The sequence below is a fragment of the Erinaceus europaeus genome, chromosome 1 (genome assembly GCF_950295315.1).
Source record: "Erinaceus europaeus chromosome 1, mEriEur2.1, whole genome shotgun sequence".
Classification (NCBI taxonomy): Eukaryota; Metazoa; Chordata; class Mammalia; order Eulipotyphla; family Erinaceidae; genus Erinaceus; species Erinaceus europaeus.
Window position 1 is genome coordinate 107248873 of NC_080162.1, and position 16635 is coordinate 107265507.

A 16635-nucleotide genomic window follows, 5' to 3' on the forward strand; every position below is an offset into this window, starting at 1 on the left:
ATGGTTATGCAAAGAGACTCTCATGCCTGAGGCTCCAAGTTCAGCTGAACAGTGTTCTAGTAAAAAAAGAAAAAAGAGAGAGAGAGAGAGAGAGAGAATTTTAGAGGGGGCCGGATGGTGGTGCAACCTGGTTAAGTGCCCAAGGACCTGTGCAAGGATTCAGGTTCCAGCCCCCCAGTTCCTCACCTGCAGAAGGGATGCTTCACAAGCAGTAAAACAGGTCTACAGGTGTTTGTCTTTCTCTTTTCCTCTCTATCTCCCCCTCCTTTTTCAGTTTCTCTTTGTCCTAGCCATTAAATGGGGGTTGTGGGGGGAGGACACCACAACCAGCAGTAGATTTAGTGCCGGCACTGAAGCCCAGTGATAACCCTGGAGGCAAAAAAAAAAAAAAATTAGAGCTGGGGAGTTAGCATAATGGTTCTGCAGAAGGCTTTCATGCCTGAGGTCCCAAGGTCCCATGTTCAGTCTCCAGCATCACCAGAAGTGTTGTTAAAATTTGGACGGCTCCTGCCGGGCTGGCTAGCTTCACGGCGGGTAACAGAGATGCGGAGACAACAGCTGGGCAGGGAAGCTGTATTTCTTTATTTAGGAACAACGATTCACAAACTAAGACAAACTAATCACCAAACAGAACTCTGCTGTCTCTTTGCGGCGGCGCAAGCACTCTTTCCTTTTCTGTAACTCGGGAACTCTCCAACTCTGGAACTCTGGAACTCTCATACTGGGGAACCCTCTGAAACTCTTCCACTGTGGAACTCTCTCTTACTCTGTAACTCTGAAACTCTCGAACTCAGGAACTCAGGAACCCTCCAACTCTGGCACTCTCGAACTCAGGAACCCTCTCTCAGGGTTCCTTGGGGCGGGGCCAAGCGGGCCCAAGAAATTAACTGGACTGATCCAATTCTCTTGGCGGGGGAGGGCTAGAACAAACCAATGTAAAGCATAGGACAATTCCCCCTTTTCTTTTTAACTAAATGACTATAGTATCAAGGGTGTGGGGTGAACAGAAACATATATAACAAAAACCAGCATGTTGCCAAGGGAAGGCCTGAGGGGGCCATATCTGAAAAAAAATTTTTTTGCCTCTGGGGGGCTACTTGCCTCGACGGGCAATTGCATGGGGGCGGGGAACGGCCTAGAGTCCCACAGGCAGCTGGCTGCAACTTACTTACTATGAAACAAAACTTGTTATTAGCATATCTACTGCATGATCCAACGTTTCTAATAGAGAAGGAATTTGAGACTTTTACATATCAACAACGTCTTTTAACCTTTTGTTACACCCATTCAAGATGGAGACACACCCTAGGTGTGGGCCGGAGAGGAAACCTCAGGCATGAGAATAATTAGCATAGCCATTGTGCGATCTACCATTTCTAATAGAGAAGGTAGTGGAGAGTTTTACATATCAACAAGTCTATTTAACCTTTTGTTTAGCCTAACTTAGTTAAAATATATTGATTGTTAACTAATTTTTACCTCAGACTTTAAATGTAAGTTAATTTTATCTTTATAAGAATTACGTTGAAAACCTTTTTCATTTAACTTTGACTAGTAAGAACTTAGCCTTAAAGCTACTGTTTACCAAACTTTAAACATACACATAAACATGGTCATTAATACACAAGGAGAGAAACCTTTGTTACGAAGACATGTCATTTTAAACACGAATTTAAATCTGTACTGTCTTAGTTGTTGGGGGAGGTTCACCATCCGGAGGTGGCTTCCCGTGCAGCTCCACTTCTAGGAATTGCAGGTTGCGATCTCTGCACAAATCTCTGCGTACTCCAGCTTGTCTGCCTTCAGACCGGACCGGCGGCTGGAGATCTCATGTGCCCAGTTTCGGCAGGGAGCCCAGGGGTCCGGGAGGCCCGGGATGGTTCCAGAATTTATAGAAAGAGGGCAGGCAGGCCATCTTTGTAGAAGGCGTGGGCCTAGGTGCCCAGGGGTGGCGGCCATGATAGGCCGCGGCCCTGCCCCATGGCCCTGCCATGTCTGCTGCCCTGCTTGCAGTGGCCGAGCAGCGTGGAGGGATCACACGTCCAGTGCCCTGCGCCACGCGGTGGAGAGCCGGCTCCTGTGGGCTGGCCTCGGGCTCTTGCGTGTTGGCCTCGGGCTCCAGGGGCTCTTGTGTGCTGGCGTTGGCCTCCTGCGGGCTGCGGGGCTGCGGGGCTGCGGGCGCGGTGCGCGGGGTTGTCTGGGCGCAGCCGGCTGGCTGGCTGTTTAACCAGGTGGAAACAGCAGCTCCGCACCTTGCCTCCCGCTCGCTGGCTCTTCCCGCTGGCTGTTTTGAGTTCGCCCGAGCGAGTGGAAATCACAGAGTGGTCCAGAGATAAATGTTCCAGAAACAGCAAAACAGTCTCGTGAAGAAAGAGCAGAGGCCTTTGGAGATCTCTTCACAAGCAGAAGAGAAGGCCATCATGCATAGGTAGCCAAATTGTCTTTACTTCTCTGAGAGATGCTCAGGTCAGCCCCACGTTGGGCGCCATTTGTTGTTAAAATTCGGACGGCTCCTGCCGGGCTGGCTAGCTTAACAGCGGGTAACAGAGACGCGGAGACAACGGCTGGGCAGGGAAGCTGTATTTCTTTATTCAGGAACAACGATTCACAAACTAAGACAAACTAATCACCAAACAGAACTCTGCTGTCTCTTTGCGGCGGCGCAAGCACTCTTTCCTTTTCTGTAACTCGGGAACTCTCCAACTCTGGAACTCTGGAACTCTGGAACTCTCGTACTGGGGAACCCTCTGAAACTCTTCCACTGTGGAACTCTCTCTTACTCTGTAACTCTGAAACTCTCGAACTCAGGAACTCAGGAACCCTCCAACTCTGGCACTCTCGAACTCAGGAACCCTCTCTCAGGGTTCCTTGGGGCGGGGCCAAGCGGGCCCAAGAAATTAACTGGACTGATCCAATTCTCTTGATGGGGGAGGGCTAGAACAAACCAATGTAAAGCATACGACACAGAAGCCAGAGCTGAGCTGCTCTGGTGCATGCTTGCCTCCTTTCTCTCTCTCTCTCTCTGTCTCTCAAGTAAATAACATAAAGAAAAGGGTGGGAATCGGGCGGTAGTGCAGTAGGTTACGCACAGGTAGCACACTGCGCAAGGAAGGCGTAAGGATCCTGGTTTGAGTCTTCTGCAGGGGAGCTGATTCACAAGCGGTGAAGCAGGTCTACAGGTGTCTATCTTTCTCTCCCCTTCTCTGTTTTCCCTCCTCTCTCCATTTCTCTCTGTCCTATCCAACAACAATGACATCAATAACAACAATAATAACACAACAGTAAAACAACAAGGGCAACAAAAGGGAATAAATAAATATTTTTTTAAAAGGGTGCTGGGGGGTGGATAGTGATGTACCCTGTTGAGCATACATGTTAACATGCACAAGGACCTGGTTTCAAGCTCCTGGTCCCCACTTGCAGGAGGGAAGTTTCATGAACAGTGAAGCAGTGCAGCAGGTGTCTTTCTTCCTCTCTGCCTATTTCCCCTTCCCTTCTCTCTCTCTCCCTCTCTCTCTCTCTCTTTTTACCAGAGCACTGTTTAGCTCTGGATTATGGTGGTGAGGGGGATTGAACCTGGGACTTTGCAGCCTCAGGCATGAGAGTCTGCTTGCACAACCATTATGCTATCTACCCCCCACCCTCCCCTTCCCTTCTCATTTTCTTTCTGTCCTATCACATAAAAGTAAATAAATATATAAAAATTTTAGAATAAAATGTTAGGGAAAAAAATGGGGCCCAGGAGGTTTCACAGTGGATAAAGTGTTGGACTCTTAATTATGGGGTCCCAAATTCAATCTTCAGCATCCCATATGCCAGATTGATGATGCTCTGATTATTCTCTCTCCAACCCTATCAACAAATAGATAAATCTTAAAAGGTAAAATGTTATCAGCCTGGGAAGTGGTGCAGTGGATAAAATGTTGGACCTCAAAGTATGAGGTCCCACGTTCTATCCCTGGCATTGCATGTGCTAGTGATGCTCTTTCTTTTTCTCCTTTTTGTCCTGTTAATACATAAATACATCTTTTTTTAAAAATAAAATATTAGGGAAACAACATAGAAAAGGGGCAATTCATTTGTGACCTGTTAGAGCTGTCAGGTAGGTGTGGGGAGCTGCAGAGGTGGGTGGGACTGAATACTGGGGAGGCAGAAGCAGGGCAGGATGTGGACAGCATGCTGACAAGTTGTCCATTGCACCACAAGAGAGCCTGTGCACATCTGCACTCTGGTGTTGGGAGGGTGTAGACAGTTTCCTGAGGGCCAGCATGAGGCTTGACACTGCTTTAGAGAGCAGTAGCAGTGCTGAGGGTCGGGCTCCAGGAGCAGCCAGGCAAACACAGGTGAATCCTTCTCTTCTTAAGTCCCTTCCCAGCTTCCCAACTTCCTGCTTTAGAGGCTCTACAGACAGACTATGACCCACATAGTCAACGACTGCCACCTCTCCAGATTCAAAGGAGGTTTCGAAACTTTACATCAGGCTCAACCTGACGCTGTTGACTGGCTGCGGAGGAAGGGCAAACGCTAGAAGAAGAGGCTCTGGGGCTTGGTGGTTAGGGAGAAGGGGCTCATACCCAGAGAACTGGAGAGATTAGGGGATTCACACTGAGATGCAAAAAGGTGCTAATGAGATGTTAAACATCTCTGTGTAAAGTAGCAGCTGAGGAAACTGGAGACTCTGGAGGAGGAAGTTGAAAATGTCTCGGAGCTGTTGATAGGCCGGTTAAACTGGGTGCTAGGAACTGATTGGGCCCAGATAACTGGGTAATTTGGATAGGCAGAGGCACAAAGCAGAATGCTTTGTCATCAGAATAGTGGAAGGGGGGGGGGGTTGGCTGGCAGTTGGCTCACCCAGTACAGGTTGTCCTACTCAAGGACCCAGTTTTCTAGACCCAGGCCACTATAGAGGAGCACCTGCTGGGGAGAAGCTTTTCTTTTATTTTTTTTTTTATGGTTTATTTATTTATTTTCCCCTTTGTTGCCCTTGTTTATTTTATTGTTGTTGTAGTTATTATTGTTGTTGTTGTTGATGTCGTCATTGTTAGATAGGACAGAGAGAAATGTAGAGAGGAGGGGAAGACAGCGAGGGGCAGAGGAAGACACCTGCAGACGTGCTTCACTGCCTGTGAAGCGACCGCCCTGCATGTGGGGAGCCGGGGGATCCAACTGGGATCCTTATGTGGGTCCTTGCTCTTCGAGCCACCTGCGTTTAACTGACTGCGCTACCCCCCTCCCCCTCCCCCGGGCAGGAGCTTTTCAAGCAGTGGAGTGCCTTTGTCTCTTTTTCTTTTTTTTTCTTTTTTTTTTTAAATATTTATTTTATTTATTTATTCCCTTTTGTTGCCATTGTTGTTTTATTATTGTAGTTATTATTGTTGTTGCCGTTGTTGGATAGGACAGAGAGAAATGGAGAGAGGAGGGGAAGACAGAGATGAGGAGAGAAAGACAGACACCTGCAGACCTGCTTCACCGCCTGTGAAGCGATTCCCCTGCAGGTGGGGAGCTGGGGTTCGAACCGGGATCCTTATGCTGGTCCTTGTGCTTTGCGCCACCTGCGCTTAACCCGCTGCGCTACAGCCCGACTCCCCTGTCTCTTTTTCTGTCTCTCTCCTTCCCTTTATCTCTCACTCACCCCTCAGCCCTGTTAAAGGAAAGAAAGCTGAACTGGGAGTGGTAGAGTCGTGCAGGCACCAAGCTCTAGTGATAACTTTGTTGGGAAAAAAAGCAAAGTAGAAAAGACCCACAGTTGTGGAGGAGCATCAGGGAGGTAGCTCCAGGAGTGAGAACATGAGTGGGGTACTGCATCGAATAGTATCCCTCCACAGACCAAGTGAAAGTGATGGTGCCCTCAGCAGAGCACATATTACCATGTGAAGGGACCCAGGTTCAAGCCCTTGAGTGAGAGCAGAGAGAGCTTTGTGTATGATGGAAAGAAATAGTCTCTCTCTCTCTCTCTTTAAATAATTTTTTAGTTTATTAAGTACTGGATAGAGACAGAAATTGAGAATGGAGGAGGAGATAGGGAGAGAGATAATCTGCAGCCCTGCTTCACCACTTGTGAAGCTTTCTCCCTGCAGGTGGGGACCAGAGGCTTGAACCTGGATCCTCGCACCCTGTTATATGTGCACTTAACCAGATGCACCACCACCTGGCCCCCTCTCCTTCTTTCTCTCTATCTCTCTCCTCCCACCCACTCCCCTCTAATTCTCTGTCTCTATCACAGAAATGGAAACAAACAAACAAAAATCCCACTGAGAGCTGTGGAGTTGTGCAGGTGTCAAGCCCCAGCAATAACCCTGGTGGCAAAACAAACAATAAGAGAAAACAAAAGTGGTCCGGGAGGTGGCACAGTAGATAAAGCATCGGACTCTCAAGCGGTCTTGAGTTCAATCCCCGGCAGCACATGTACCAGAGTGATGTCTGGTTCTTTCTCTCTCTCCTCCTCCTATCTTTCGCATTAATAAATAAACAAAATCTTAAAAAAGAAAAGAAAAAGAAAACAAAATTCCTTCTCCTCCATGTTCTTGTCTAGCAGAAAGATCTCACTTGGGAACAGGATCTTTGCAGATGTTGTCAAATTACGATAAGGTGAAATGGATTAGTGTGGATCCTAAAGTAGTGAGTGATATCTGTATAAGAAAGAGAGAGCCAGACACAGAGACACACAGGGAGGAGGCCATTGTGAGTGGATTCAAAGATTGGAGTGATGAAGCCACAGACCATCTCCAGAAGCTAGGAGAGAATGACCAAGAAGGAACCAGCCTTGCTAGCTAGCACATGGCTATCAGACTTCTAGCCTCCAAAACTCTAAAAGAATAAATTGTGGTTGTTCTAAAGCACCAAGTTCACGGTAATTTCGTCTTCATTTTTTCTTTTCTTTTTTTAAATATATTTATTTATTTATTGGATAGAGACAGCCAAAAATCGAGGGGGAAGGAGAAGATAGAGAGGGAGAGAAACAGAAAGACACCTGCAGCCCTGCTTCACCACTCGCAAATCTTTCCCCTCCAGGTGGGGACTGGGGGCTCAAACCCAGGTCTTTGTGCACTGTAACATGTGCGCTTAACCAGGAGAGCCACCATCTGACCCCCTTCTTTTTTTCTCTCTCTCTTTCTTCCTTTCTTTCTTTCTTCCTTTCTTTCTTTAGTTTGTTTAACCAGATCAGTCTTCAGCTTTGGTTTATGGTGGTGCAAGGGACTGAACCTGGGACTTAAGAGTCTCAGGCATGAGGGTCTCTTTGCATAACCATTATGCTATCTACCTTTGCCCAGATGTGGTGTTTCTATAAGGTGTTTCTTTCTTTTTAAATTTTTTATATTTATTTATTTATTCCCTTTTGTTGCCCTTGTTGTTTTATTGTTTTTGTAGATGATGTAGTTGTTGTTGGATAGGGCAGAGAGATATCATCTAAGTTCATTTCCCACGTCTACGCTCGACCGGACCTGCCAATATACGCGGATATCTTCGCCCACCCTGTCCAACGCTTGACGTCTCGTCACCCAATCTGGTCCCCTACGCCTACACTGAACTTCTCTGTTCCAGTCTCTTGGAAACAGAGTTGGCAGTCAGCTGAGGTAAAGAACAAACACCTCATCACAGACCCCTGTAAGCGTCAACCCGGCTTTGACCTAGCACGTTATGATTGGGCCCTCCTCAATCGCTATCGAACAGGCCATGGCCGGTGTGCCGCTATGTTCCATCGCTGGGGAGCCAGAGACGACCCGAACTGCCCCTGTGGCTCCAGATAGACTATGACCCACATAGTCAACGACTGCCACCTCTCCAGATTCAAAGGAGGTCTCGAAACTTTACATCAGGCTCAACCTGACGCTGTTGACTGGCTACGGAAGAAGGGCAAACGCTAGAAGAAGAAGAAGGGCAGAGAGAAATGGAGAGAGCAGGGGAAGACAGAGAGGGGGAGAGAAAGACAGACACCTGCAGACCTGCTTCACCTCCTGTGAAGCGACTCCCCTATAGGTGGGGGGCTGGGGGCTCGAACCGGGATCCTTACATCTGTACCTGCACTTTGCGCCACGTGCGCTTAACCCACTGTGCTACCACCCGGCTCCTCGTAAGGTGTTTCTATAAGGCATAAATAACCTCATTGTTTCACTTATTACTACTTCTTTGATCTATTTGATTCCTTTCTTCCTTCAACAAGAGCTGGATCAGCCAAAATATCATTCACCCTTAACTCATAGAATCTCTAGGCCAATGGGAGAAGGCAACACTGATCAGATAACCACATAAACAAATCTAGATGTGTGGCAGATGAAGAAAACGGTAATCTGATACCCAGTGATTGCATCCCCTGGAGGTGTTCAGCTTTCCTAATCCAAATGACTGTGTGAAATTACTTTAACTGGGTGACAAGCCTCTTATTTCACAATTAGAAGTGGTTCTGTAAACTCACATGCTCCAGCGGCCAGGGAGGTGGTTCTCGGCAGGCAGAGTGCATATTTTGCATGACTGAGGCCTAGTTCCATCCCAGCACAGTGCATGACTAAGCAAGGTTCAGGTCGTCTCACTCATAACAGATAAATACTTTTTTTTTTTTAGAGGGGATCTCATTTTCTTTCTTTCTTTCTTTTTATTAATTCTTTTTTTAAAGAAAATATTTATTCCCTTTTGTTGCCCTTGTTTTATTGTTGTAGTTTTTATTGCTGTTGTTATTGATGTTGTCGTTGTGTTGGATAGGACAGAGAGAAATGGAGAGAGGAGGGGAAGACAGAGAGGGGGAGAGAAAGACACCTGCAGACCTGCTTCACCGCCTGTGAAGTGACTCCTCTGCAGATGGGTTGCCGGGGCTTGAACTGGGATCCTTACACTGGTCATTGCACTTGGCGCCACCTGTGCTTAATCCACTGCGCTACCACCAGACTCCAGAGAGGATCTCACTTTCCAGAAGAGGTGCCCTTGTATTCAATCCCTGTTGAAATATAAATAAATAAATAAATAAATAAATAAATAAATAAATAAATAAGACAATTTCCTCTCCCTCCTTCTCCCTTTGCCTCCAGGGTTATCACTGGAGCTTGATGCCTGCACTATGAATCCACTGCTCCTGGTGGCTATTTTTTCAATTTTATTGGCTAAGGACAGAGAGAAATGGAGAGGGGAGGTGAGATAAAGAGGTAGAGAGAAAGATAGACACCTATAGACCAGTTTTACCGCTTGTGGTGGGTAGGGAGGCCTGAACCCAGGTCCTGAATCCACGGAGTGCGCCATATGTCTCCGTCTATTTGCCCCCTTTCTCTCAATTTCTCTCTGCCCTGGAGTCAAATGAAAGGAAGGAAGGACCCACCTGCATAGGGAAAGCTTTGTGAGTGGTGAAACAGTGCTGCAGGTGTCTCTGTCTCCCTCTTTCTCTATCTCCCCCTTCCCTCTCAATTTCTGGATGTGTCTATCCAATAAATAAGTAGATAATTTTAAAAAATAAAAAAAGGGGGGGGAGTCGGGCAGTAGCACAGCGGGTTAAGTGCACGTGGCGCAAAGTGCAAGGACCAGAATAAGGATCCTGGCTTAAGCTCCCAGCTCCCCACTTGCAGGGGAGTCGCTTCACAGGTGGTGAAGCAGGTCTGCAGGTGTCTGTCTTTCTCTCCCCTTCTCTGTCTTCCCCTCCTCTCTCCATTTTTCTCTGTCCTACCCAACAACGACATCAATAACAACAATAATAACTACAACAATAAAACAACAAGGACAACAAAAGGGCATATATATATATATATATATATATATATATATATATATATAGGAAGGAGGGAAGGACGTAGGTGGCTCCTATGAATGGGGCTGAAGGACAATTTCCTTTCCTTTCTGACTTTGGGGGGGGATATCCTAAACTGAATCTGAAGCTGACTCTGGCAAAGACAGAGGTAGAGGGAAGTTTGGGGCTTTCCTGCCTTTCAGTTTACTTCCTTGATAGCTACAGAAGCTTCGTGTGCAAAAATTCCCTCCATAGTGAGCATTTTTTTTTTTTTTTTACTACCAATGAGCAGCTCAGGTTTATGGTGGTGCAGGGGATTGAACCTGGGACTTTGAATCCTAAGGCATAAGAGTTTCTTTGCACAACCGTTATGCTATCTTCCCCACCCAGTGAGCAGTTTCTATGAAAACAGGTTATAGTGAGAGAGAGAGAGAGAGAGAGAGAGAAAGAGACAGAAAAAGACCCATTCAAAGTTGAGCTCATATGACTTTGGAGATAATATCCTTCAGAGTGCTTGGAATGTACCAGCCCCTTCCTGAGGGCCAGGGAGTTTGTGATTAGAAGGCAAGATTTCCGGGGGCCAGGAAGCAGCACACTAGGTAGTGTGCTAGGTTAAGTACATATAGTATGAAGTGCAAGGACCTGCTTAAGGATCCAGGTTCAAGCCTCTGGCTCCCTACCTGCAAGGTGGTCACTTTGCAAGTGGTGAAGCAGGCCTGCAGGTGTCTATTCCCCACCCCCCGTCTTCCTCTCCCCTCTCAATTTCTCTTTGTCCTATCCAACAACAACAAAATGGAAGAGATGACTGCACAGGCACTGAGCCCCACTGATAACCCTGGAGGCAAAAAAAAAAAAAAAAAAGGCAAAATTTCAAGTCAAAAAAGTTTGGTCTGTTTATAGCATCCTTTCATGCTGTAATACTCCACATCTCCTCAGTCCTCTCTCAGATCCTTCCCCCATGCCAGGCCCAGCTAGTTGGGGGTAGCTTCCAGCATTCAGAGAGTTTGGTGCTTGTCTCATTTGTGGCACAGACAGTATGGCTGCCTTGTTGGCTATGGTGTGAGCTTTCTAAGGATAGGAATCATGTCTCAGTTAACTCTATAGTTGGAGCTCAGTAATCAGTCCCAATCTCAAGTGTTCACCTTTCTCTCTTAACTTCATATATATGCCAGGCAGTTCTTCTGTCTGTCCTGGTGGGACAGGCACCAGTCTCAGTTTCATATATATATATATATTTTTTTTTTTTTTCAAATAGCTCACATATTTATTATTACTGAGTCAGGTAACAGGAAGAGATACAAGGCCAAGCGGGGTCCTAATCAAGTGTGTAAGACAACAGTGCTTCGCTCAAAATACTAGCAGTCTATCCCAGCATAAACACGTGTGCATCTTAGAGGAATCCTTATAGATCCAGCTTTGTTCTTCTCCAGTGTCTCCTCTTGGAGTTGGACCTGATCTTATTACCAGTTTTCATTCGAATCCACTGAGGAATATGACGGTTCTGCTTTTGTTTCTTAGCCAGGAAGCACTTGATTCTGAAAGTCTTGTGGGAAGACATGGCGAGGACAAGTCCGTCCGCCACCATGATGGCGGAGAAAAGGAGAGAAATCGGTTTCGTATATTAAGTATTATGGATTTTAGCTGCACTAAGTCACTTCCTCTCCTCTCCTGTCCTCTCCTCTCCTCTCCTCTCCTCTTCTATTTACTTATTTATTTATTTATTTATTTACCAGAGCGCTGTTCAACGCTGGTTTATGGCAGTGTGGGGGCTTGAACCTGGGACATGGAGCCTCAGGCATGAAAGTCTCTGCATAACCATTATGCTATCCACCCTCTGCCCTTCATTTCATTTTTATTTATTAATGAGAGAGGAGAAGAGTGAGAATCAGTGTCACTCTGGCATATGCAATGCCGGTGATTGAACTCAAAATCTCATGCTTGAAAGACCTATACTTTATCTGCTGTGCCACCCCACCCCACCCCAACCTTCCCCTTTACTGAACTCCCTCTTTCTCTCCCATCTCTGACCCCAACAGCCAATCCTGAGAGTTTTACACAGTTGAGCTACACTAAAAAGTTTTTGTTTTGTTTTTCACCTTGAGGATTATTGCTGGGGTTTGGGCTACACTACAGATCCACTGCTGGCAGATATTTTTTCCATTTTATTGAATAGGACAGAGAGGAATTGTTGGGGGCAGGGCTGGGTGGTGGTGCACCTGGTTGAGCACACATGTTACAATGTGCAAGGACCTGGGCTCAAGCCCCCAGTTCCTCACCTGTAGGGAGGATGCTTCACAAGTGGCAAAGCAGGTATGCATGTATCTTTCTCTCTCCCTCTGTATCTCCCACTTTTAGTCCCCCCCATCCTTTTTAAATTTTCCCCCCATCCTTTTAAAATTATCTTTATTTATTTGATAGAGACAGCCAAAGATCTAGAGGGGAGATAGAGAGGGAGAGAGAAAGATACCTGCAGACCTGCTTTGCCACTTGTGAAGCATCCTCCCTGTAGGTGAGGTACTGGGGGCTTGAGCCCAGGTCCTGAGCAGGTCCTTGCTTGAGCTTTGTACTGGGTGTGCCACTGCCTGGCCCCTGAAAGTTATCTTTTTTTTTTTTTCCTCCCACCCATGGAATAATATAGAAGTGAACCTTTGTGTCAGAGGAGACTACAGAGTTAACATTTAACCAGTGCAGAATAAACTGAAGCCTAAGGTGTAGAAAAGTGGAAATATGCGGGGTAGTGGTGCACAAGGTCCAGGGTTCAAACCCCTGCTCCCCATATGTAGAGGGAAAGCTTCACTAGTGGTGAAGCAGGTCAGCAGGTGTCTCTTTGTCTCTTCCCCCCTCTCTATCTTGCCTCCTCTAAATTTCTTTGTCTCTATTCAATAACAAAAATATGTAAAAATTTTTTAAAAAAGGAAACAGGAATTGTGCATTTGTCCTTCTTTCTCCACCATACTCCTTCACCCTCTCAAGTTTCGGGGATAATTCTCCAAGGGGAAGCGGGGCAGCTGTGGTAGAAGGCACTCTCACCCGGGGAAGAATGCTGCAGGCATGTAAAGAAGGCCCCACTGATCAGATAGTCTCACCTGTGACTGCTTCTCCAGGGACTGATGTAAAGACCAAGGACAGATGGGGAGTCAGTGTGAAGGAGGGTGGGAGGGTGGGGTGGTGTGTGTATGTGTGGGGGATGGTGCTGAGGGTTAAGTGGCATTGAATGGTGCGACCTTGGCTGGGTTCTTGGCATCCTAGCCACTTTTCTGTGACCTTTTGTTCAATCAGTCTGTTAAACACAAGATCACTTTCTGAATTTCCCTGAATTCCTGTGGTACAGCCATGCTTATCACTGGGCTGACAATCAGTATCTAGAAGGAAGAAGTATGACAACTGGGGAGGCCTGACACACCTGCAGAAATGGAGTGTGCCCACTTAGCAACTGGGGATACTTTTGCAGCACTCAGCAATGATTACTTGCTTTTAATCAGAAGTCACAGCATTAACAGTTGTTTTTCTCTGAGAAGACATACTTCCCTCTCCTAACTAACTGATTAAACTGTAACTAAAAATGCAATTTCTGGCTCTTATCACACAAGAACGGAGGTAGAAGTGTTATCTGAGGGGGGCCGGGCAGTAGTGTACCAGGTTAAGTGCACACAGTACGGGTTCAAGCCCCTGGCTCCCTACCTGCACAGGGTAGGGGGCGAGTGGTCGCTTGGCAAGTTGTGAAGTAGGTCTGCAGGTGTCTATCTTTCTCTCCCTCTCTCTAGCTTCCTCTCCTCTCTCAATTTCTCTCTCTCCTATATAACAGCAACAGCAGCAAAACAACAAAGCAAAAAAAGTTATGCATGTACAGACTATTGTATTTACTGTTGAATGTAAAACATTAATTCCCCAATAAAGAAATAAATTATTTAAAAAAAAAAGCAAAAAAAGGTGGCCTTCAGGAGCAGTGGATTTGTGGTGTCCCAAGGATAACCCTGGAGGCAAAAAAAAAAAAGTGTTTTCTGAGAAAGAAGTTTTAGCATTCCTAATATTCTTCACAGCACCTTCGAAGTTGATCCAGTCTTACTATGTGCCCAACAGTGTGCTGGTAAGTATTAAATAGTTCTGCACAGATGATCTCATTTGATCTTCAAATATCCCCCTTTGATTATTATTATTATGCTCTATGTACATGGGAGGAACAATAGAGATAATGGCCTCGGAAAAAAACTCAGCAGAGAAAAACAATACAGAAAAAATGTCCTCTAAGTAAAAACAAATTAACGCTTTAAGATGGCCTCATATGTGGTGGGGATAGATAGCATAATGGTTATGCAAAGAGACTCTCATGCCTGAGGCTGCAAAGTCCCAGGTTCAATCTCTGCACCATTATAAGCCAGAGCTGAGCACTGCTCTGGTGTTTCTCTCCGTGTCTTTCTCTTTGTCTGCATCTCTCTCTAAAAAAAAAGTTCTAATATCTGTTGCTTCAGTTGATCTCTCCCAGAAACCTGACAGGCAGAAAGGGAAAGCATAGTTACAGTTATTTATACTAAGGATTAAAGCTTACTCAGGAACAAAGTTACTACAGTTTTTGGGTTCATGATTCACACCAGAGAGGTAAACTCTCTGAATTCTCTGGGAGGCCAGAAAGGAGCAGGTGGAATGAAGCTACCCCATGTGACTGAAAAAAAAAATACTATAAATTACATTTAGTAGCAAGTACATCTTAGTTCCCACTCTAAATAAAGGTTTTTTTTTTTTTCCTTCAGGATTACTGCTGGGGCTTGTGCCTGCACTATGAGTCACTGTTCCTGGAGGCTATTTTTTTCCTTTTGTTGCCCTTCTTGTTTATTGTTGTTGTTATTGCTGTCATTATTGTTGGATAGGACAGAGAGAAATGGAGAGAGGAGAAGACAGAGAGGGAGAAAGATAGACACCTGCAGACCTGCTTCACTACCTGTGAAGCAACCCTACTGCAGGTGGGGAGCCAGTGGTTCGAACTGGGGTCCTCCTGCTGGTCCTTGTGCTTCGTGCCATGTGAGCTTATCCCCATGTGCTACCGCTCAGCCCCAATAAAGGCTTTTTGTTATCTCCCCAGTCCCCAGATTCACGCTATACAAATGAGCTATTTTGCTGGTCCAAGCCTTACATTTTAGAAAGTGACTTTAAAAAAATAATAATTAGTTTATTTATTTATTCTCTTTTGTTGCCCTTGCTGTTTTATTGTTGTAGTTATTATTGTTGCTGTTATTGATGTCGTTGTTGGATAGGACAGAGAGAAATGGAGAGAGGAGGGGAAGACAGAGGATGAAAGAAAGATAAGACACCTGCAGACCTGCTTCACCGCCTATGAAGCAACTCCTCTGTATGTAGGGAGCAGGGGCTCGAACCGGGATCCTTACTCCGGTTCTTGCGCTTTGCGCCAAGTGTGCTTAACCTGCTGCGCTACCACCTGCCGGAGAGTGACTCTTTTTTTTTAAAAGAAATTAGTTGCCTTTTTTTTTTTTTTAAGGTGGACTGCTTTTTTTCTTTCTTTTTTAAAGATTTTATTTATTTATGAGAAAAATAGGAGAGAGAAAGAACCAGACAACACTCTGGCACATGTATGCCAGGGATCAAACTCGGAACCTCATGCTTGAGAGCCTAAAGCTTTACCACCGCGCCACCTCCCAGACCACTGAGAGTGACTCTTAAAGTCACTGTCAAATCCAACAGTTCCATAAGCCTGAAATTTATACCCAACAAATTTCAGACGTGTAGTATAGTTGGTGGATGCCCAAAGGGTAACCAAATGAGAAACTACAACTCCCGGAAGGCCTCGAGGCCATTTCTCCTGACCCCTTTCAGTTCCGCTTGGACTGGGGCGATCAATGACGGTTATCCATTTGAATACACCAATCGTATCTTGAACCTGTTTGGGGGCGTGGTAGGGTGCTGAAATCACCCAATCGTTTGAAAGAGGAGATATTGTGGCCAATCATAATGCGTGGAGGCGGGGACTGAGGGGGCGGTGAAAGAAGTTTGTTGATTAAGATGGCGACTGAGGAGCAGAATGAAGGGGAGGTGCCAGCCGGCGAATCCGGTCGGAGGTGAGCAGAGTTCTTGGTTCAGCTGCCAAGGAGACGAGGCCGTGGGCTGGTCGCACTGACGCCTTTCCTTTGGGTCATGGTGACCCAGCAGGGCCGGGCTGTATGACTTCTCACGGCATTTCGTCCATCGTGCCTGCGGGGGTTGAGACCCAGCCGCTGTGCCATTGGCCGACAGTCCGTGTTGGCAGCTCTGTCTGTCTTTGCGCCGCTGAGATGCGTCTCGTTGATGGGCAGATTCAAGCCCAGGGCTGTGAAGTGAATTTCCAAACGTCCCACAGCTCTGGGAGAGAACACTTGTCATTCTCTTTCCACTGCTCCGAGGAGGTCTATGCTTTGCCGTCAGGTCAGAGCAAGAATTTCTGTGCCAGAAATGGGTTTGCGTGCTTGCACCGACTCAAGTATTTGAGTTAAGAACCCGGCACGAGGCTTACCTACCGTCTTAGCAGATTGTGATGTGTACCGTGTCGTATAGGAGATTTCAAGTGTTTTTCTTGTTTAACTGAAACTTTATGCTTTTTTTTTTAAAATTTCTTTATTGAGGAGTTAATGTTTTACATAACTTTATGCTTGTTAATTGGTCAACTGTCCATTCCTTCTCCTCCAGCATCTGACAACCACTGTTGCACTCTTTTTCACTTTTTTTTTTTTTTGCTTCCAGAGTTAGCACTGGGGCTCGGTGCCTGCATTATAAATCCCCTGCTCCTGGAGGCTATTTTTCCCCCCTTTTGTTGCTCTTGTTGTTTTATCATTGTTGTTATTGATGTCGTTGTTGTGATAGGACAGAGAGAAATGGAGAGAGGGGAAGGCAGAGAGGGGGAGAGAAAGATAAGACACCTGCAGACCTGTTTCACCGCCTGTGAA

At 46.1% G+C, this 16635-nt stretch overlaps 2 protein-coding genes across 5 annotated transcripts in view; one reads left to right on the forward strand and one right to left on the reverse strand.

The window, feature by feature from the left end:
- Window positions 1-9803: 9803 nt before the first annotated feature.
- LOC132541967 (large ribosomal subunit protein eL39-like) lies at window positions 9804-11293 on the reverse strand. The gene has a single exon (XM_060203752.1). It carries the CDS (start codon window positions 11289-11291, stop codon window positions 11109-11111), a length of 183 nt encoding a protein of 60 aa, XP_060059735.1. The 5' UTR covers window positions 11292-11293; the 3' UTR covers window positions 9804-11108.
- A 4418-nt stretch (window positions 11294-15711) lies between these two features.
- ARHGAP19 (Rho GTPase activating protein 19) overlaps window positions 15712-16635 on the forward strand; it is a 71933-nt gene continuing 71009 nt past the window's right edge. For all 4 annotated transcript variants that reach the window (XM_016192360.2, XM_060192800.1, XM_060192812.1 and 1 more), the window contains exon 1: window positions 15712-15774. In XM_016192360.2, the coding sequence (XP_016047846.2) occupies window positions 15719-15774 (56 nt within the window). In that variant the 5' untranslated portion in view covers window positions 15712-15718. The remainder of the gene's footprint in view (window positions 15775-16635) is intronic.

Bases quoted from the DNA above. Each gene is read 5' to 3' on its own strand.
- LOC132541967 (XM_060203752.1), bottom strand. From the start codon at position 11,291: ATGGTGGCGGACGGACTTGTCCTCGCCATGTCTTCCCACAAGACTTTC.